Source organism: Polypterus senegalus, chromosome 18 (assembly GCF_016835505.1).
Source record: "Polypterus senegalus isolate Bchr_013 chromosome 18, ASM1683550v1, whole genome shotgun sequence".
Classification (NCBI taxonomy): domain Eukaryota; kingdom Metazoa; phylum Chordata; class Cladistia; order Polypteriformes; family Polypteridae; genus Polypterus; species Polypterus senegalus.
In genome coordinates, this window is record NC_053171.1 from 7606561 (window position 1) to 7630086 (window position 23526).

Below are 23526 nucleotides of genomic sequence, written 5' to 3' on the forward strand. Positions count from 1 at the left end.
CATTGACCATAAATGGTAAACCTGGCCTTTTAGAGTCTTGTAATTGGCCTTGAAGTTAGGTCACCATTAAGCTCATTTAACATACTGGCATATTCCCAATTGGCTATATATGGTGACCCTGGCATTTTAGAGCATTTTGTCGGTGTAAAAAAGGGTCAGATTTAAACTCATTAGCATACTGATTTGCCCAGTTTGACCATATATAATGAGTTTGGTCTTTTAGAGCATTGTGTTGATGTTGAAATGAGGTCACAGTTAAGCTCATTAGCATACTGACACACCTCTAATAGACTGTATATGGTGACTGTGGCCTTTTAGAGCCTTGTATTGTCCCTTGAAGCTCATTAGCATACTGACACACCCCTAATAGACTATATATGGTGACTGTGGCCTTTTAGAGCCTTGTATCGTTCCCTTGAAGCTCATTTGCATACTGACACACCTCTGATAGACTATATATGGTGACTATGGCCTTTTAGAGCCTTGTATCGTCCCTTGAAGCTCATTTGCATATTGACACACCCCTCATTGGCCTTTTAGTGTCTTGTAGGACCTTGAAGATCTGAGCCTAAAAGGTTGGCACTGAAGTGTCTGGGACAGCCAAGCACTGGCAGTTTTATTATAAATTAAGATAAAACTGAAGTGGCTGTCGACATGCGGGCCACAGTCTGTTTCTGTGAAGTCAAATGTTTCATCAACACATTTAATTAACTAAACCACTGTCAAAATTTAAAGACCAAGACTGCTAACCAGGAACACTGAACACTAAAACGCACATGGCAGAGGTTCTCAAGTCCTCATCCGCACTCCCCTGATTTGACCGGACCCCCCCTTCCGGTTCACTTTTGTCATCTGTGTGTTGGCATTGCCTGGTGGTCATGCTGAATGCCTATGGAGGGCACACCATGAAGCCCCAGCGTGCCCGTCTGTGTTTTTGTTTGCCGTGCCTTCTCTGTGGCAGACATGTGGGGGATTTCTGTGTAATTACCACTAAGCCTGGTATTTGTTCTACAGCTAAAAGCATTTAAGGATGTGGAGCAGCGGGATCAGGAAAATAAATCGTGTGGGTGAAATTTAAATTTGACCATCTGAGACCTTTATGGGAACATATTTAGAGAAAAGTCAAGCAAAATGACCCCTTTTATTGGCTAACTAAAAAGATTACAATATGCAAGCTTTTGAGGCAACTTCTTCAGGCAAGATGGTGTCATTTTGCTTGACTTTTCTCTACATTCACAATGGCTAACACGGTACAACACCCTAGTACTACTGGAAACATATTTGAAAGTGAGCCGACTTTCCAGGAGCAGATTCAGAGTTTTGGGAGTCATCCTCCTGCTTCAGTTTGAAATTACAGGAGAATTCAGTAAGGTAGCACCTCATCCCAAAACCCCCCCAAGGCAGGAAAGTGAGTGAGAAAATTGGACCACCACAACTGGCCTTGAAACTGAGTACTCCTCAACACTGGCCTCACGCTTGTTGTCCAAAGTACTTTGTGGTGGTGCTCAAGGTGAAAGGTGCAATTATAAAATGACTGAAGTGACTGGCCCTGGCGCCATTAATGACCAAACTCGCTTAATCCGGTTTAGGGTCACAGGAGGGCAAACCCCATCACAGAGCACCAAGGGCAGGCAGGCACTTACATTAAACAAAGATTGAGGGGCTGCCACTGTGGCAGTGTTTAAAGATGGGTGGGCGTAACGGCTTTGAGAAACATCTTGGTTGGTGCTGACTTGTAAAGGCGCTATACAGAATCAAGACAGTTGAGTAATTGGTGGTCTTATGTTTTCTGTAATGTCAAGGAGGTCACGTTGAAAGGTCAGTCATTCAGTAATTGTCCAACACGCTATATCCTAACGTGGGGGGTCTTCTGGAGCCAATCCCAGCTAGCACAGGGCAGGAACAAATCCCCGGGCAGGGCGCCAGCCCACCGCAGGGCACACACACACCAAGCACACACTAGGGACAATTTAGGATAGCCAGTACACCTAATACACAGTCTTTGGGCTGTGGGAGGAAACCCACGCAGACACAGGGAGAACATGCAAATTCCACGCAGGGAGGACCCAGGAAGCGAACCCGGGTGTCGTAACTGCAGGTCAGCAGCACTACCCACTGCGCCACTGTGCCAACATTGAAAGGTGCCATATAGAATAAAGACAATTGAGTGACTGGTGGTTTGAGGTACTCTGTAAAATAAAGAAGGTCTTTCACAGTGGCCATTTTATAGAGGAATGCATTGCTTCATTATTAAGACAAGTAATACATCATAAGTCAGAACCCCGACCATTAGAGTCATCCAATAGAACGGAGGGAACTGAGTGAGTCTATAAAGTAAAGATGAGCCCTGTGAAAGATGCTATATGAAATAAAGGCAGTTAGGCGATTGGTGGTCTTAGGTCTCCTGTAGAATAAAGGTTGTCATTGTGAAAGGCACTATATAGAATGTAGACAGGTGATTGGTGGTCTTATGTACTCTATAAAGTAAAGGTAGCCACTGTGAAAGGTGATATAGAGAATAAAGAGAATTTAAGGACTGGTGGTCTTATTTACTCTGTAATATAAAGAAGGTCACTGTGAAAGGCACTATATAGAGTAAAGACAATTGAGTGACTGGTTGTCTTTGGTATTCTGTAAAATTGAAGGTTGTCAGTGTGAGAGGCTCTGTGTAGACAATTGAGTGACTGGTGGTCTTATGTGCTCTACAAATTAAAGGTGATTCCTGTGAAAGGTGCTATATAAAATAAAGGCAATTAGTTGATTGGTGGTCCTCTGTAACATAAAGATGGTCTCTGTTAAAAGCACTGCATAGAATAAAAGTAGTTAGGCTACTGGTGGTCTTAGATCACCTGCATAATCAAAGATGGGCACCCTGCAAGGCTCCATATAGAATAAAGTCAACTGAGTGATTGGAGATCTTAATTACTGCGTCATTGTGAAAGGCACTATATACAGCAGGTAATAATGATTGAGGTCCTAGTGGTGTTAGTTACAAAGGATAGTGAAGGTGGTCATTGTGACAGAATGAAGATAACTGAGTGACTGGTTGTCTCATGTACTCTTTAAAATAGACATAGTCGCTGCGACAGGCGCTTTACAGAAAGCCCTATAACGTCCTGAATTGGAGATCTGAGCTACATTGGATGGGTTGGGTGATGGTGCTGATTGTGTAAGGCGCTATAAACTTCCTAACATGGCCGGCCGACATCTGCTCGGCCTGCGAGTTGGCATCTCGGCTGTGAAGTGCGGCAAGGCGTGTGACTCCAGGTGACAGCACAGCTGCTGATTGTCTTCTCACCTGCACCGCATCGCCAGCTGCTGTGCAGAAACAGAAGGTCATCGCTGCAGCACCGAGGAAGGTGTCGACGTTGGCGATGCGCCCGAGCGGCACCTCTGAGCGGCTCGGAACAGCAGAGCAGCCGCAAGATTTAAATAAATGACGGCAAATGTTGTTGATATCACTCAGCCCACGGATCACAAGTTTGTTGGCCATGATTTATCACACACTTTACGCGGCAGTTAGCCTGTAAACAGGGGCCGTTTATCACCAGAGAAGCCCCCTCCCTGCAGTGCCGAGAGCTGCATGCCAAGTGTCACTGGTAGGGAGGAGACGAGGACACACACACTGCCAACCTTCTGAACCTGAAAGGAGGAGCTGTTGTAAGCCATCTTATTTCAGCAGGAGGACCCTTAGGTTCCTATCAGCAGACCACCATAGTTAGGTTCTGTGATTCACGGGGCGTCACCATCAAGCGGTGTACCTCAGGAAGTCGTCCGTGTTACCAAGTCACACGCTTCAGTGAGGACTAGACCACCATCGCTATACTAGTCAAGGTTCAGACCAGGCCTGCTGACCATCTTCTCAGGTCGTGAGATTCATTGCTGTCATCAGGCCACGTCATTCATGGGTGGGCTCTTCGGTCTCTAGAGTTCAGGGAGGGTGGGCTCTGTTGTAATGCCATCTGAGGAGATCAAAGTAGGAAACACTACACGTTCATTCAGGTGACAGAAATGGCTACCCTAAAGGTGGCACCAACCGAGGGTGGGTTGTACACTTTAATGAGGGTCTGATCCCTTTTTCAGGCTAACTGACCACCATTGAAGAGTCAGTACCATGTGGCCTGACTGTCATTATTGTGCTGTTTGATTTCAGTGAGCACTTGGTCACCGTCATTCGTGGTCATTGAGGTCCTGAATGTCATCATTATCATCAGACTGTATACTTCAGTGAGGGCCACACCACCAGTGTCAGGCTGTGTAGTTCAACGAGGGCCTAGTCAGAGTCATCAAGAGGGACAGTTTATTGAGGACCAGACCACCTTCAGGAGCTCATTGAGGCTCAGTCTGTCTGGTCAGGCCGCCAATCATCTAGGTAGGTCATGAGATTCTTTGATCCTGTTACCACTGCCATCGGGTCACATCATTCATGGATGGACTGATTAGTCTTTAGAGTTCAGGGAGGGTCTTCAATGTTTCAGGCAACATGGTTCAGTGGAGATCTAACACATCCATCATTAAGTTACGTGGTTCACAGAAGGGTCTGATTATCTGATCAAGATAAGAAATTCACTGAAGGTCCAACCTTTCACTCTGGCTATAGAAGTCAGTCAGGGTCTTGCCCACCATTATTAGGTCATACAGATCATTGATGGTGTCCTTGTGGAACCAATGTAGAAAGCATTTTAAGACGGAGAAGCTTCTTTCTGTGGCACCCCTGCAAAAGAACCACCTCTTTCAACCCTCACAAACATGTGCAGTTTTTAATATCTGGAAAAAATTTGGACTTAACTTGTTAAGAGATCTTTATATAGACAACGTCTTTGCATCCTATGAACAATTACAGTCCAAATTTAACATTCCAGCTACAAATTTCTTTCACTATCTTCAAATCAGGAACTTTGTTAAACAGAACCTTCCAGATTTTCCTCATCTTGCACCCTCATCCACGCTGGAAAAAGTATTGCTCAATTTCAAGGAGTTAGACTCCATCTCTACAATATATAAAATCCTTTTACAATCCCTTCCTTTCAAAGATCCAAGAGGACACTGGGAAAATGACCTCTCAATTAATATATCAGAAAAGGAGTGGAAAGTAGCAATGCAGAGAATTCACTCAAGCTCCATATGCAAAGCATACAATTATATAACTCAAAATTATATATCGAGCACATCTGTCTCGACTAAAACTCTCAAAATGTTTCCAGGGCATGATCCAACCTGCGAACGTTGCAACACAAGCCCCAGCCTCACTAGGTCACATGTTCTGGGCCTGCACCAAATTAACATTATTCTGGACAAAAATTTTTAATTACCTCTCAGACAGTCTTGGACTCACAATCCCTCCTAACCCATTAACAGCTGTGTTTGGGGTTCTTCCAGAGGGTCTTAAAGTGGAGAAGGACAAACAAACTGTGATTGCATTCACTACACTGTTGGCACGCAGACTTATTCTGATAAACTGGAAGAACCCAAACTCTCCTCTTTTAAGTCAATGGGAAACCGATGTGTTATACTATTTGAAATTGGAAAAATCAAATACTCAGTTAGAGGATCTGTGCAGACTTTTTCAAAACATGGCAGGATCTAATCAGTAATATTTTGAAATGAGTTTATAAAGCACAGAGAATTTGTTGATTTAGGTATTTTTTACAAGCCTTAAATTTTACACCATTTGGCTTGCTCTCTCTCTCAAGGGTGGGGATCGATCTGTGCTTAGCATAATTCTTTTTTTTTTGTAAAAACTTGATTACTATGTATTGATTATAATAAAATTAATAAATAAAAAAAAAAAAGATAAGAAATTCACTGAAGGTCCAACCTTTCACTCTGGCTATAGAAGTCAATCAGGGTCTTGCCCACCATTATTAGGTCATACAGATCATTGATGGTGTCCTTGTGGTCAAGCTGTGATGTTTCCTTGTATTTTGTGGAAGAAGGAAAAGGTAGGGAGAAGTTCAAAGTGGGAAACAGCCCAGGGTCATTCAGGTGACAGAACTGTCTACCAGAAAAGTGACACGGACTCACAATGGTTTGGACACTTTAAAGAGGGGCTGGTTGACTAATAAGGCCATGTGATTCAATGAAGATATGACTACCAGCATTAGATGGAAAGTTCTCTGGAAAGACCACCTGGTTCAGGGAGAGCATGACCACCATCATTAGGCTGTGTGATTCAACGTCATCGAGCTGTTCAGTGAGAGGTTGTCTGCCATTGTCAGGCCCTAAGTCCCTAATCGGGCCTTGTCATTCATTGAGGTCCTGACTGCCATCATCAGGTCATGTGATTCAGTGAGGGCCTTGTCATAGTCATCACGCTTTGCAATTCAGTGAAGGTCTGAGTGCCGTCATTAGAATGTGCATAATGTCAGGCTGTCTAATAAGACCACATTTGGACCACCACTGTCCAGCTTTGCAGTTCTTTGAGGGCCTGCCTGCCGAATCAGCCTCGTGTTTCAGATGGGGGTCTGACTGTTGTCACCAGGCTGCTGGGTTCATTGAGGACTTTCCAGCCATCTTCAGGCAGTATGCTTTAGTGAGGGGGTTAGACCTTCTTTACCATCTCGTGAGATTCAGTGAGGGTCTTGTTGTCGTCATCAAGCCATACATTTTAGCCAATCAGAATGTGTGTTTCAGTGGGAGCCTGACTGGCATCATTAGGGGCAAGGGCTCTATATGGCTTAATGGCTCATAGAGATTCTGACCACCCATTCATTTAGTGAGTTCACTGAAGGCCTGACTGACATGTTTAGTTTATGCCATTCACTAAGGGTATGGGTGTTGCCTGCAGACCACCCAGTCAAGAGAGAACTCAGGCTATGTGATCTATTGATAGTCTAATTAATGTCATCAAGTCAGATGAGGCTCTGACCACCCAATCAGGTTACATCATTTGGGCCAAAGCCTGACTTCCATTAGGTTATGAAGTTGAGTGATGGTTTGTGATCATCAAGTCACGCTGTGGAGTTCAGTCAGAGTGTCACTACTGCATCAGAATACAATTTCGTTTATGAAGGGTCAGTCCACCTGATCAGGCCATGAGAGTCTGTGAGGGTCTCATTGTTGTCATCAGGCTGGCGAGATCAGGCAGATCCAGAGGCCAGACCATTTGACACCATTAGGCAATGCAGAGAAGGCCAGAAGGAGTTGCATTGTGTCTTTGTGGACCTGGAGAAAGCAAATGACAGGGTGACTGAGAGGAGCTGTGGTATTGGATGAGGAAGTCGGGAGTGGCAGAGAAATATGTGAGAGTGGCACAGGATATGTACGAGGGAAGTGTGACAGCGGTGAGGTCTGAGGTAGGAGTGACGGAGTTGGGATTACATCAGGGATCGGCTCTGAGCCCCTTTCTTGTTTGCAATGATGATGGACAGGCTGACAGATGAGATTAGACAGGAGTCCCCGTGGACTGTGATGTTTGCTGATGATATTGTGATCTGTAGTGAGAGTAGGGAGCAGGTTGAGGAGACCCTGGAGAGGTGGAGATCTGCTCCAGAGAGGACAGGAATGAAGGTCAGTAGGACTACCAAGACAGAATACATGTGTGTGAATGAGAGGGAGGTCAGTGGAAGGGTGAGAATGTATGGAGTGGAGTTGGCGAAGGTGGATGACTTTAAATACATGGGATCAACAGTACAGAGTAATGGGGATTGTGGAAGAGAGGCGAAGAAGAGAGTGCGGGCAGGGTGGAGTGGGTGGAGAAGAGTGTCAGGAGTGATTTGTGACAGATGGAAATCAGCAAGAGTGAAAGGGAAGGTCTACAGGACTGTAGTGAAACCAGCTGTGTTATATGGGCTGGAGACGGCGGCACAAGAGACAGAGCTGGAGGTGGCATAGTTAAAGATGTTAAGATTTGCATTGGGGGTGATGAGGATGGACAGGATTAGAAATGAGGACTATAGAGGGCCAGCTCAGGTGGGACAGTTGGGAGACAAAGTCAGAGAGGCGAGATTGCGTTGGTTTGGACATGTGCAGAGGAGAGAAGAGGGGTATATTGGGAGAAGGATGCTAAGGATAGAGCTGGAAGGTAAGAGGAGAAGAGGAAGGCCTGAGAGAAGGTTTATGGATGTGGTGAGAGGGGACATGAAGGTGATGGGTGTGACAGAGCAAGATGACGAGTACAGGAAGATATGGAACAAGATGATTCACTGTGGCGACCCTTAATGGGAGCAGCCGAAAGAAGAAGAAGAAAGTATCCTTGTAGTGAGAGCCTGATGTAATTCCATAGTTTCTGGTCAGCAGTATCAAGCCATACCATTCAGGGTGGGGCTGATCATCTAATCAGAATGTGTTTCAGTGAGAGCCTGACTACCACAATCCACCTGTTAATTAAGTTCATTGGGGTCCTGATCACCATTGTTAGGCGGGCATGACCGCTGATGTTAGGCTGTGCACTTCTGTGAGGGTCTCACCATCTTTGACATGGTGGTGTGATTAAGTGAAGGTATCTCAGAGCAGGCAAGTGGTCCTGAATGGCTTGAAACATCAGCAAAATGGCATCACCAGCAGCTCAGATAGATTGAATTGCTTCAGTGCTGTGAATTTTTAATCAGTGATGAAGTGTTGATCATCCATGAGATGTCCTCCAATAAGTGAAATGTGGGGACTCCTACTGTCTCCACAGTTGCCGTATTTATCAATTGCCTCTTGGCCTGAGAACGTTCCTAAACTGGCTTGAGAATCTCAGAGTGACACAAATTTGGTTTTTCTTTTAGAAGTGCAACTGAAAAGCATTTTATCAGTGTTGCTAGTTTTGAAATGACTCCAAACTACACACAGAGTTTGTGAGCTGTCCGTATGCACAAGGAGCTGCCAGAAGATGGTGCTCGGGGGAGAATATTAGAAATTCTGGACAACAGCGAACTTATAAAACGAAATCGATCTGACAGAGATGGAATAACATTCATAACACAGCTTGTAGTTTACGTGATCACTCCATCTACGCAGAGAAGCCAATGGCTGTCAGCCAAAGTGAAGTGAGTTGCATTGTGTCTTTGTGGGCCTGGAGAAAGCACATGACAGGGGGCCATGAGAGGAGCTGTGGTATTGGATGAGGAAGTCGGAAGTGGCAGAGAAGTACGTAAGAGTGGCACAGGATATATACGAGGGAAGTGTGACCGTGGTGAGGTCTGAGGTAGGAGTGACAGAGGTGGCATTACATCAGGGATCGGCTCTGAGCCCTTTCTTATTTGCAATGGTGATGGACAGGCTGACAGATGAGATTAGACAGGAGTCCCCGTGGACTGTGATGTTCGGTAACGTTACGTGTAAAATGCAGCTTTGCAATAGCAAGGATTTGGGAATGTCACAGACAACCATTTCTCGAACGCCCTTACAACGTGTCAGGTGATACACAGAGTCCGAAGTTTCCCCACCACTCCACCTGAGGTCAGGTCAAAGCAAGCGTTGGTGTGATGTAAAGCTCATGAATTGCAGGTGATGTCACAGCAGCAACACACCGGTGCTCGTGGACACAAACTGTACGGTAGTAGCCAGCATTTCACCCTGACAGGAGGCGGGACTGGATGGCTGATTGACAGTGCAATGTCACACGGCTACAACTGAGCTCTGCATTCCATGAACTCCTGGAACGTTCAGGTTACGCTTTACAAGGCAAGAAGTTTCAAGAAGGCAGGTGGAGACCGCCGGGGTGTCAAAGAGAAGGTGGGATCACAGAGACGGTGGCAACACGTGACTCTGGAATGCAATCGGGAACAGCGGGAGAGTGAAGACGACTTAGAGCTGTGGCCACTTTCAGTGTTTCCGTCACTTGACAAGGTGTTTGCTGTGGCCAGAACAGCGGGTAGATATGGCTGTGGATCATTCATCTCTATGTATATATTGTGAAGGAAACCCGGGCGTCAGCAAACCCAAATCCCGCCATGAACACAGAAGCACAGTCCCAGGTTGAAATACTGGAAGGTTTTATTTCATTTACCTCCATAAAAGTGATATAAACACAAACAAATACACAAACACAGGTCTTTCTCTCCACCATCCTTCCTTCCTTCCTTCCTTTCTTTCTCCCTACCGCACTACCTTCCTCCACTCAAGTGTTGCTCCACTGCCTCCCACCCTGACTCACCTGGATAAGGGGGTGCAGTCCTTTTGATTACACACCCAAGTGTACTTCCAGTGCCAGGGCGACTGCCCAATCAAAGCACTTCCAGGTCACGCAGAAGTCCATTATAATAGGGAGCTTGTCTCCCTGCAGCGCCCTCTCGTGGCACCCAGTGACTCCAGCAGGGCTGCCATGCTGGCTTATCAATAGGTGTGGATATCCGGGGCTGCTGCCATCTAGTGTGCTGGGGGAATAAAAACTCCTCAGCAATATCTTTTCTTTTACAGTGGCTGTCCGTCCATCTCTTCCTTCCGGGGCTGCTTCCTGTTTCCTTTCCGGCCGGAATGCCCATCCAGCCCGTGTGACATCTACAATATAAAATCCAACATCTGTCTGTATGTCTGTCCACTTTTCACAAGAGAACGACTTAAAGGATTTAGATCAGGTTTTTTTCTAGAAGTCGCTTGAACATTCCAGTTGATTTTGCAACTTCTCTCATCACGCTAAGTATCAGAGTTCACTTGCAGGAGTGATTTATTTGCGCTAATCCGAGAGACGGGGGGAGTGGGGAGCCGGGCGGGACCCTCCTCATGTCCTGTATCACTTCTATGGGGACGGCTCATTGTTAAATAAACGCGTCTGTTATCAGACTTTGCTCTCGTTTGGGGTGTGTGTGTGTCGGTCTGCCCATCTCAGTGCCCGTTATTGTGCTGTTCTTGAGTTGTATAAATATGTGCAGCTTAGTATAATGTCCTACCTTCTTCTTCTTTTACTTCACCTATTACTTTCAATGGTATTATTATTATTATTATCGTTGTGGTAGTATCAGAAAACTGCAAAACAGCTTCATGATTTCCAAGGACACTTTGTGGCTGGAGGTTCCCTAAAATCGTGACGCCATTCTTTCCCAACTCCTTCTCCTTGTTGCTAGCAGGTGTCGGACGTTTCCTGGCTGCTTCTCACGTGATACGCTGAGTGAGGGAGGACAAATTCTAATCCCAGTCAATTCCTAGGAGTGAATCTACGATGCTCGATAAACACAGGCCCAGGTCAGCATCATCAAGCCACACAGCTCAGTGAAGGCCTGTCCACCACAATCAGGATGCGCAGTTCCCCACCATCAGACTGTATTTTCTAATGAGACCTCCTGTGATTTCACTGAGCGCCTAGCGGCCATCATCAAGCCATAAAGTTCAGCGTTGCTCAGATCTCCGGATTGGCTGTGGAGTTGAACAAGACCTGCTCATCCAGCTTCATCGATGGGCTCACTTGACAGTTCATCGAGGGCCTAGTCAGGCCATAAGATTCATTGAGAGTGTTCGTGGACGGACTAATCGGTGCCTGCAAATCAGTTGGGGGTCTGCTGTGTTGTCAGGCCACAAGGTTCAGTGGAGGTCTGACCCCCATCATTAGGTTGTTCAGTTCAGGAGTTCTGATCAACTAGTTGAACTTTTAAATTCATTGAGGGCCTGATCATCTACTTGGGCTGGACAAGTCAATAAGGGCTTGACCGCCTTGATTAGGTCACACAGTCCACTGGTGACATCCTTGTGGTCAAGGCGTGATGTCTCCTTATCTTTTGAAGAAGAAGAAGGTAAAGATCAAAGTAGGAAACACCACCACAGGCTCATTCAGGTGACAAACCTGGCTACCCTGAAAGTGACACCAACTCAGGCTGGGTGCGACCAAGTGTTTCACAGATCTCTGCCACTCCGCCTCTCCCGCCTTGTGCCCATTTCCTTCCCTCCTTCCTTTGCAGGGATGAAGCGTGGCAGCTAACTGCACATTTAGCGCTCTTTAATGTAGTATTATGTGAAATGAAGAACATATCAATCTTTTAGTCGTCCCGATGTCAGGAGACAAATGAGGCACAAATACTGACATTATTATTAGGCTAATGTAAACTCAAATACCTAACATTTACATTTCACATGTATCTTTGTGAATTTTCCGCAGTGAATTTCAGTGGGAGTTAGCAAAGTCAGCTTCATGTCTACACTCTGTAAATAGCCTGCGGCGGCTTCATCAGGAGCATGAAAACTGCTCGCTCGCCCGCCTGCCCGCCCGCTCTCTCTCTCTCTCGCCGCCAGCTGCCGAGTCGTTTTATCTTTTTTTTTTTCCTCTTTCTCTTAAAACTTTGGATTTAAATTCGGAAGCACAGTCAGATGACAGTTGAGCCAAGCTCCACATTTTGGAAATATTTTGTTTAATTCTGCACAAACGTGATATTACTCGGTGCTGTGCTCTGTCCCTGCATCCTCAACTGATGTTCTCATCTGGTTGAGATTCATCGAGCTCACGTTTGGGGGTCTGCGTGTAGTCGGCCCCTTTGACTTTACTGTCACTACCCGGTGCCTTTTAGCACCAATTGTAAACTGGGCATAATGCGCATCCTCCGCCATGAGTGCGACTGAGCAAGCCTGTCAGAGACACCATTGGGATAAAGTTCGACTCGCTGCCTGTGTGGAGAGCCAAGCAATTAATGTTTGTGTGTTAAAGTGCCTTTCATCACCACGGCGGGGCTCTGTGTTGGGATCCCAGCTGTCTAGTGATCTGTTATAACGTGCCTCTCATATCTGTCTGTCTATCCTGCCGACTATACTAAAATTAATATCTATTGTGACAGATTAGGGCTGTATCGCTCCCTTGAACCCCAGTCCCAGACTCCAGACACCAGGAAAAAGTCCAAAGGTTGACTTTATTTAAATACCACAGTGCACAAAGCACCCTCTCCTGCACTATACTCATAAATAATCACAATACAATAATACTAAACAATCCTCCACTCCCAGACGCATTGCCACCTTTCCACCCAGCTCAGCTCAGCTCGCCGTCTGGGAGCTCCCACAGTCCTTTTATTCTCCCTGACACGGAAGTGTTCCCAATCCCCTGTCCATGTGATGCCTTATCACTTCCGGGTCAGGTACAAGTCCTTTTCTTCACCCCGGAAGCACGTCACTTCTGTTGTCGCTCTTCCTATGACGCACTTCCGGGTTATAGGGCACAAATGATTCTTGTGGCACCTGTGGTATCCAGCAGGGTCGTGTATAAAAACTACATAGTCCACGACTCCCTGCTGTCTTCAGGGCACCTCCATACTGCAGGGAGGGCTCCATCTTGCGGCCTGGGGGTATTGGCCGGGATGACAAGCCGGCCAAATACCACACTATCTATCTATCTATCTATCTATCTATCTATCTATCTATCTATCTATCTATCTATCTATCTATCTATCTATCTATCTATCTATCTATCTATCTGTTATATAGTACCTTTCACATTATCTATCTATCTATCTATCTATCTATCTATCTATCTATCTATCTATCTATCTATCTATCTGTCTGTCTGTCTGTCTGTCTGTCTGTCTGTCTGTTATAGAGTGCCTTTCATATCTCCCTATCTATCTATAGACTTGCTGTAGGCCCACGTTTACCAATTAGACGTGTGTGTCATCATTCTCCGTCATCTTGGGCCACTCCATAAGATCAAGCCCTAATTCTCATTTTTCACAGTTTATCACGGCCTGATCATCTTCTCATATAATGGTGAGGATTCATTGACCACAGTTCCTTTCAAGTGTGGAGATCTGAGAAGTGATGTGATGTTTGTGCTGCGTGCATGAAGGTGCAGTACGGAGAAATACACATGCGAGTGTCAAAACTCAATTAATAAAGTACATTATTCTTAAAAAGGTCTGTGACTCAAAAAAGGTTAAGAATCAGCACATTGTATGGTTTAGCCCAGGGGTGTTGAACTCTGCGCCTGGGGGGCCGCAGTGGCTGCTGGTTTTCATTCTAACCCTTTTCCTAATCAGTGCCCAGTTTTCACTGCTAATTTAATTCTTTTCCCTTCATTTTAAGAGCCCTTCTTTAATGGATTTGGTCCTCTGAGTCGATTCATTTATTCATTAAATGACAGCCAAACAGAAATGAGATGTGAAACGAGGTGACAGATGACCGGCTAAACTGGGACTTCAAACTCCAACCAGTCTCTAAATGAGAAGCCCTTTCTTGCTGTTAGTTACAACCCGTCATTTAATTCCATGGCCTGTTGCTGCTCTCATTCTGCCACAGCAGACATTTCCAAAACTGTAGATTTTATGTTTTTTCTAAGAACATCATCGAGATGTTTGGGTGATCTGAGCAGACCAACTTGACTGAGACCCTCCACCATTCTTTATTTTCAGGTGAGCTGGCCGAGTGGTGCCTTGTTTTGTGTCTCTTTATTGTTTGGCTGCTAATTAAGGAAAAAGAGACAACTAAGGGGGTCAGAGTCAAGTTAATTAAAACGAAGCTAATAGGTGTTAATTAGCAGCCAAATCTGGTCACTGATGAAGAAGATGGTTAGAATGAAAACCTGCAGCCACTGCGGCCCCCCAGGACACTCCTGGTTTAGACTGAAAGGATCAATATGATAGATAAAATGGAAAGTACTCTGTGATATACGCACAGATTCAAAGATGCTATCAAATGGATTTGAAAGGCACTATATATTGGGCAGATTGAGTGAAAGGCACTATTAGACGGGTACATAGAGATATATAGGAAAGGCGCTATATAACAGGTGGATGCTGAAGGTGCTATAAAGTCTATTCTTAGGAAAGGCGCTATATAAGACAGTTGTAAACTGTGTCTCAGGGTTGAGGGTTGGAGTGTTTGATTTAACAAGTGAAGAAAATGTGAAGCCTCAGTTAATGAAAGAAATGCCTTACAGTATATAGCGCCTTTCCTTCAGTTGTTTTGATTCTGGTGTGACTTTGCGCGCAGTGCCATGTCATTGTGTAAAGCTCCTTTGCCAAGGCGCTGTTAGTATTGATGCTGTGTAACCTGGGGTGTCACTTTCTCTAGCCACGCGCACAGTGACAGTGGGACAGTTTTTGTGTCACACACACACACACACGGATATGTGCTCCCCACCCTTTTAACCCTTCACATGCCACTCCAATTAGTCCAGATGTTCCCGTGTCGTATGTTTGACGTCCTGTACCCGCACATCTAATGCTGTCCTCTCTCTTTTTTTTCTCTTTGCAGTCTCTGGATGGATTTGTATTTGCACTAAACAAGGAAGGAAAATTTTTGTACATCTCAGAAACTGTGTCCATATACCTGGGGCTGTCACAGGTAAGTGCCACATGTCGCTCGTGTGTTTCAAGTCGTGGCTGGTATTAATGACACATAACTAACACAGGCTTTCAAAGTGAATGGAGAGAGATGCTCCGTCAAGGACGCTGACCGCTGGGTTTCTGCACGCCAGTTCCTGGTGACGGCTGGGTGCAAGTGAGGTGACCACAGCTGGACGAGGAGGCAGATGGAGTGCTGCACACTGAGCGCGCTCACTGGGTAATCCCAGAAGGGCAGGTCGTGCCAAGGTTGGCAGGGTGTCCGTTTGGGTCAAATGAATGGAGGTGTGACACGTGTGAGCGTATCGAGTCAAGGACTTGTCACTGATGGTGAACAGGGCGTCATGGGCGCCACTCCCTTTGCTGAATTTTGATTGTCCTTGATACCTGCAATGGTACAGGCGCCTTATGGTGGTCTTTTTTTTTTTGTTCACTAAGTCAGTGGTCCGGTATGGGGTTTTGCGGTGAGGTTGTGTCTTTGGTAGAACTCGTGTTTTGTCTTCCCTGCATGCCTGGTGTGGCAGACTAGGCTGTGGTGGCACCCTGATGGGCAACATGGCTGGGTGTGTTGTGATGACAGGGCGCTATATGTGAGGTGAAGATTACCTGGCGTGTGCCGTGCCTGCTGTTTGGTGCCCACAATCCAGTGTTACCTCTGTGAGTTTGTGTGTAAAAACCAACATGTCTGGGCTGCGTGTGACTTGTTGTGTGTGCGCGAGACTTACACAAGTGTTTATGTGTGGGTACACACGTGTGTGTGCGTGCATGAGTGTTTGTCGACGTGTGTGTGTCTGTGTGTGACTTTGTGCACATGTTCAATATGTGTGCAGGGGTGTGTGCATAACTGTTTTTGTGTCTGTGTGTGTACTGACAGTCTTGTGAGCCTGCCTGTGTGTGTGTGTGTGTGTGTGTGTGTCGTGCATGTGGGTGTTTTTATACTGTATGTGTGTTTGTTTACATGTTCACACTTGTGTGTGTGTGAGAGTTTAATGCACATTTTTAAGTCTGTGTGTGTGTGCACACATGGTTGTTAGAACTTGCACTCCTTGTGTGTGTGTGTTTGGTCACGTCCGCTCATGTTGGTGGCCCGTGTGTGTGTGCCGTGGTTGTTGAAGCACGTACTCCTTTACACACATGTGTGTATGTGTGATTGCGTCCTCTCATGTTCGTGGCCCTGTGTGTGTATGCAGTTGTTAGATCGCGTACTCCTTTGCACACACATATTGTGTGTGTGTGTGTGTTTGGTCACGTCCGCTCATGTTTTTGGCCCACGCGTGTTGTGTGCGTGTTGTGTGTGTGTGCGCACCGTGGTGGCGGAGTGGCGCACTGAGCAGCGTCCAGGCAGCTGGGCGGCCGGTAATTGAGATGTGTCTGTTTGCTTTGTGTAACAGATGGCTCTGTGTGCTTAGGCTGATAGCTACGAAAATAATAATTGCGTTCTCCTGGCCAAAAGAATATTAGCTTTTGGGTTTTGACAGGTTTTCGTCAGTCCTCCTGCCAGCACAGCATATGCACATGTATGGATTGGATTTTCAAGGAAATTGATGCATCTGGACGGCCTCGGCCATCTGAATTCTCATCTGTTCATGGGGCCCGCGTTTAACCCCTCGCACGCTGTGGCTGAGCCCGAGCCTGGCGGCAGGACTCCACAGCTGCCCCCTCCATCCGTCCGCAAGTCCGCTTTCTGAAGGGCACGGCAGTGGGTGGGACGCCGATCCTTCACAAGCAGGGCTGTCACACGCCGGGCCAGTTGGCTTGCGTTTCAAATGCCATTGAAGTTCTTGTCGAGAAAGAAGAGTCGAGTCGTCGTGGTGCTGCAGGGAAACTCAGCGCCTCGCTGAGCTGACACTCCAGATATCAAACTGCGGGTGGTGGCGGCCCGCCTGGGTCCCCGATAAACTTCACGCTTATCGAGAGCAGGAATGGGACAGAAACTCCAGGACATCATCCTGACGGGCCTCCGCTTTGGGGCTTCACTGTCGTGATCAGAGCTCCGTTCACTTGACCACCGCTGCTCATAATGCTGACTGCGGCCAAGTAATCGGTACAAGCTGAGACCACTAGGGGGAGAACATGTCACTTTATGCTGGGGTGGACTGGGACATGGGCAAGGAATTCCAGCATTCCAGAGCAGTGTCCTATGGATTAGAAGGTGTATCATCCATCACCTATGGTTATAGCCCAGCTGAGTCGGGACCCTCGAATAAAAAGCCTACCAGTCTTTCAGTTCTTTTGTGAGCTTACAGCGTCACTGTCTTAGCCTACGTGACAGATGTGTGCGCATGCGACATCTTCAGATTTCAGAACTTCAGATTTAAAAACTCGAAATTGTCGCCAGTTTGTGCCTCGACGTAGCCAAAATGGTAAAATTGTGTCCCCGCCGCTCAGTTTAAGGTTAGTGTTAGGGATCCCAAGATTTAGAATATTTAGAGAAGAACTTTGACTTCTGCCACCTCGATAATCGAATCCGCTGAACGTTAACGTGACGTGAATAAAACAAGAGTCGTCATCCGTTCTGTTCTCTGGCTATTTAAAAAATCGGAGGTGTCTCTGCACTGACCCCCATCTCCCAGCAGAAGGCACTGTTGTACCAGAAACCAACAACGCAGAAAGTCGCCTCAGTGTCGTGATTGGGGGCCGTAGAGGTCGAGGATTCTGTTCCTTTCATTATCCGCTTGTATGTTGTAATGATTCAGATGTTGTGTTTTGTTTTGTAATGTCTTGGACGCCATTTTATATCCTCAGTCGCCGCCATTTTGTAATCCCGTCGTTAGGCCTCCTTCCCTGCATTTCTTCTTCATTTACTTATCCAGTCTGCTGATGCCAAACCCTCAAAAAGCCCCATGAAACAACAACAAAAAACAAATTTCTAGCATGTTAGTTTTGATTTTTGACCTCTCGACCTCAAGTCTCGTCTCTCGTTTTGGTTTCTGTTTCCTTTTGTTCTTGATCCCTTTTTGTTTTCATCCTCTGGTTGTGCTCAGAAACTTCATCTGCCAGCACCCTGACAGAACACTCAATAATTTAAGATGTTCTTAAAAATTTTATAGGAGAAGCAAGTTAGCCATCACTTTCAAAGTGGCCCAGATCACCCACTTGCTAGCGCCAGCAGGCTTTAGCCCGACTGGGCCCAAAATTGGAGAACGTGGCCTTCAGAACCCGAACCCGGTATTTGACTCGGGAGATTTTTGGGGGTTTTTTGGTGTTCTGAACTTGAAGGGTCCCAAGCACAAAAGTCCCTAACTCAAAATTGCCCACTGGGGTGAGGTGGGGGAGGATTACCGTCAAACAAACGGGCAAGGGAGAATGCATTTAAAATGAAAAGATTTATTTTCACAAAAGGTCTGTGACAAAAACCATCTCCGGAGAGCACAGAAGTCCCAATGCAGAGTCCAAGAGGTGACGTCCCCAACCCTGAGCGCTTCATAACATCTTTGGTTTTGTGAGCTGCTGGCCACATCGCAGTGATGCCCACACCAAGTGCTTGCCGCCACCTGCCCTTTGAGCTTTGAGCATACACACGGTAGCGAGAGGGTGCTTTCCAGCATCTCATTGAGGTGAACCACGCCATATTGGCACGAGCAGCCGTCATTAGCGTGCCACATACTCCTCAGAATGCACCTCCATGGGCAGGCTGGACTTGACCAACGTTTTGCTGTGTTGTCCCTCTGCAGTGTTTTTGAGACGCCGGTGTGGAGCTACTCGAGGACCTGAACCATGCCAGGCGGGTGCACTTGGCAGTCGCTGAGAACTGTGCCACCCTTCACGAGGCCGTCAGCTTGTTTTGGGAGAACAGCTGTTGTTGTTGATGCAGGGCACCAGGCAGCTCTAGAAGTACAGAGAGAACAGATGTTGCCCTCGGACCCTGCAAGACAGTTGGCACGCACAGCAATGGTGCTTGGTGTGTTGGCGCACCCTTAGAGTACTCATTTATTACACGTCAGATGGAGATGGGGGGCTTTTAGCACGTTATTAGAGCAGGTGATTGGTGTGCAGCTTACCCGTCTATGAGCGATTGTGAGATGCAGACGGACCCGAGGCGATGGGGGGCACTGCTATAAAGTCTGCCCACAGTTGTTTTAGATTTTATGCTCTCAGTGGCTGTGACACGTCATCTTGGGGCACACAATGAAGGAGATCCTCGTTTTATGATCTGTGACTGCGCCACTTGATTTTGTCCCCAATCCGCTGACACGTTGAGACTTTTCTTTTCAGCAGAGTTAGCACCACAGATTGTATTGCAGCAGGCTTTCATTTTATTTCTGTCAGCTTGTTGCCAGCGATGCCAACACTGCACACACTCACACACATACACAGGTTGGCACGCTTCTAGCACTGCCACATATCCTTTTGTTGCCAGTCCCCTGGCAGTGACTCACCTCAGCGTTCATTGTATGGAGTCCACTGCTCTGCAGCCAATCACAGAGAGCTGGGACTTGTTTGGGTGGGATTTGTTTCCGTCCAGTAGTACTGGGGTGTTGTACCACGTTAGCCATTATGAATGTAGTGAGGAGTCGCGCAGAATGACTCCCTTTCACTGGCTAACTAAAAAAATGACAATATGGAAGCTCAGACTCCTAATCTTACATCTCGCCTGAAGAAGGGGCCTCGGAAACTTGCATATTGTCATCTTTCTAGTTAGCCAATAAAAGAGGTTGCTTTCCGTCCAGTCCAATGGGATCTCAGGTGCCCAAGATCAGTAAGACAGGCCAGCACTGAGCAACAGCAACATTTATTTCTAGAGAGACGTTTTCATACAAATGATGTCAATCAAAGTGCTTTACAAGATGAAGAAAGAAAAAATATAAAAATGAGGCAATGCTAATTAACAAAGAATAAAAGTAAGGGCCGATGGCCAGGGAGGACAGAAAAAACGAGATCTGCAGGGACTCTGAGGCCCCGAGACCATCCAGCCTCCCTAACATCAGTGATCTCAATCAGTCCTCAGAAATTAGGGGTTAGAATGAGTGTGGAGCCATGCAAAACAACAAATGACATGGAAACGATGCGCACACCTCCATCACAGTGACGAGAAGAGCCTGAATGTCACAAGTCTTAAAACGGTTGCGGTCTTATTGTCCCAGCAGGCTTGTTCAATGTATGGCCAATGTCTGGGGGGCACACCTCTAGGATGTGCCCGTTTCCGTTTCAACGTCGTGCTCAGTTTAGTTTTTAAAGCTTTTCACATTACACTTGGCCTTGGTCGCTACTGAGGTGGACCACCTGTTATAATCATCTTGAGCCGAAAAGAAAGAGTGTAAGGTCTGAGACTAAGCGCTGACGTGACGGGTGGCGGTGAGTACGGGTGCAGCGGCCGTGCAGTGTTACGTTTAGCTTGTAGTTGCATATCTGCCAGTCCAGCTATAGAATTGTGCTTGGAACCACATGAACTTTCACCTGGAAGTCCTGTATGTAAGAAAACGTTCCACAAGTGTTTTCTAATGTTCTGCCATTAGAGGTCGCCATTTAACCTGGCAAGGGACTTTGTGACACCAAGGGTTGGCGCTGTCTGCTGATGCCTCTTCTCCTCCACTCTCCGCAGAACGGAACATTGACGGCCTTTCCACCTTCAACGTCACTTCCATCTACCGTACCCACAGGACGCACTGCCAGGACTCCATATGACCTGCAGTTCAGCCATTGTAGAAAGTTTCACATCTCTGCCGCTCACGTATGTGGATTTCACTTTCATCCATCCATTATCCACCCCGCTATATCCTAACTACAGGGTCACAGGGGTCTGCCGGAGCCAATCCCAGCCAACACAGGGCGCAAGGCAGGAAAGAAACCCCGGGCAGGGTGCCAGCCCATCACAAGACACACACACACCCACACACCAAGCACACACACGGGTCAATTTAGAATCGCCAATGCACCTAACCTGCATGTCTTTGAACATGCAAACTCCACGCAGGGAGGACCCGGGAAGCAAACTGTGAGGCAGCATCGCTACCCACTGCGCCACCGTGCCACCGATTTCACTTTCACCAAATCTTTTAATTCCCGTGGATATGCCTCTTAATTTGGGAAGAAACACTACTGATGACAACACAAATTAGACGATCTACAAGTCTCTGACTTAAAGTTTAAATCCAAACAATATATTTGATCTCTTTTTGCTGTTCCATTATTTCACCGAGTAATCATTTGTGTTTGCTAGTGCTAATGCGATCTTTACTATCATTTTTTGAGACTTTTGAATTTTCGTACTTTCATTATCTCTAACCTGCTCTGCATGCGTACCACACCAGCGTTTTTGAATTCTTTACGTCGTTGTACTTTGTCATCTACTCTTTGCATTTTATTTCTGACCCCGGGCGTTGGTTAAATCTCTTGGCACAAAGTCTCATCTCGTGGGACGTCTCTCTGAGAAAGTCACGTCTCGTCGCAGGATAAAAAGTCTCATCTCATCCCAGGATTTTTTTATTCTAATAGAGAGATAAGTCTGAAACCGCCAGAGGTCAGACGTGCTGGAGGGCCGAGAGGATGGGCCCCTCGCTTTGGTTGCAAATTATGGTAGCAAGCGCTGAGATAGTAGGGGGATCAAACAGATCAGATGGACAGAGGGGGGTCTGACACCCCCTCAGCTAATGATTACTGGGGGAATTAACTAGAGCAGTGGAACGCTAGGAGTCAGATGAGGAAGAATAGATGGCTGAAATGATAAGAATTGTAATAAAAGTAAAAGGTGCCCATGGCTGGAGTTGAGTCTGTGTGTGCGCCTTACACTAAAGCCTGATTCTGCTGCCTGCCCTGAGACTCCGAGTGGCTTCTTTGGGGCTGAGGGGGCCCGTGACGTGTCTGCCTGCTTCATCGCCATCTTGAGGGGGCTCTCTTTTAAGAATCATTCATTGGGTACTTCCTGTGTTAATTTTGTCTTTGTGGTGCCCCAGCCCTTTCACATCGTTGTGTCTCCTTTTACAAGCGCCGAGGCTTCACCCCAAAGATGATGATGACGATGATGATAATAATAATAATATTTAAAGTTGTAGGAAAACAAAAAGAAGTAAAATGTAATACGGTTGGATTTTGCGTTAAGCTGCACATAACTGTCACCACAGCAACATCAAGAATGCAGTAGCCCAGCAATGAGCACCAAGATGGAGAGATGGAAACAAACACGCACACCGAACAAGAGTAGAGCCCGATAACGGACTTGTGAGTGAGCCGCAGCCGAACTTTCTGAAGAATCGCCTTCCCGCTGTGACGGCCACGGGAAACGCCTTGTAAAGTCAGTTGCAGAAATTAGCCAGGGCAATTCCACTGCTGTTTCTGAAGTCACGTTCACTCTCCCAGTGTTCCCAGTCGTCCTCTGGACTCACCCGCCATTATTCCATCTTGTGATCCCACCTCATTCTCTGGGAGGCACCATTTATCCAAGGCAAGTGTGATGTGAATGTTCCTGGGGGTTTGTGCAATGCAGAGCTCAGGGTTCCTGTGTGACATTTTGCTGTCAATCACCCATCCAGCCACGCCTCTCATTGGAACAGTCAGGACGAGAACGGGCCGTTCAGCCCAACAAAGCTCGCCAGTCCTCTCCACTTAAGTCTTCTAAAAAAACATCAAGTTGAGTTTTGAAAGTCTCTAACGTCTTACTGTCCACCACACTACTTGGTCGCTTATTCCAAGTGTCTACGCTTCTCTGTGTAAAGGAAAACTTCCTAATGTTTGTGTGACATTCACCCTTCACAAGTTTCTAACTGTGTCCCCCCTGTGTGTTCTTGATGAACTCATTTTAAAGTCACCGTCTTGATCCACTGGACTAATCCCCTTCATCATTTTAAACACTTCAGTCAGGTCTCCTCTTCATCTCTGTAAAGGCTCAGCTCTTTTAATCCTCATAACTCATCCCCTGTAGCCCCCCATAATCAGCCTCATTGCTCTTCTGTGGACCTTCTCTTGTGCTGCTATGTCTTCATGGAGACCCAAACTGCACCCAGGACTCCAGATGAGGCCTCACCAGTGTGTTATAAAGCCTGAGCAGAACCTCCTGTGACTTGTGCTCCACACGTCAAGGCGCTATATAACCTGACACTTTGTTTGCCTTCTTAATGGCTTCTGAACACGGTCTGGACGTCTGGAAGTCAATAGCTTAGAGTCCACTGCGACTCGTAAATCCTTCTCATGAGGTGGACTCTCGATTTTCAAACCTCACATTTTTCTTTCCTATGTGTAATTCTTTACATTTACTGACATTAAATTTTATCTGCCCAGGTCTGTCTGCTGTCCAAGTACCTCTGTGATGATATAACAGATTCCAAATTATCTGCCAGCTTGTTCCTTATCTTCCTATCTAAGTGATCTTTTTATTTAATGCTCTACCGTGGCTGTTCGTTTTGTCTGTCCA

At 46.5% G+C, this 23526-nt stretch overlaps 1 protein-coding gene across 4 annotated transcripts in view; it reads left to right on the forward strand.

Annotated features, from left to right (window-relative positions):
• The window catches only part of LOC120518989 (neuronal PAS domain-containing protein 3), a 716144-nt gene that overhangs the window by 471682 nt on the left and 220936 nt on the right, over positions 1-23526 (forward strand). For all 4 annotated transcript variants that reach the window (XM_039742042.1, XM_039742043.1, XM_039742044.1 and 1 more), the window contains one exon: positions 15091-15180. In XM_039742042.1, coding sequence (XP_039597976.1) covers positions 15091-15180 — 90 coding nt within the window. The remainder of the gene's footprint in view (positions 1-15090; positions 15181-23526) is intronic.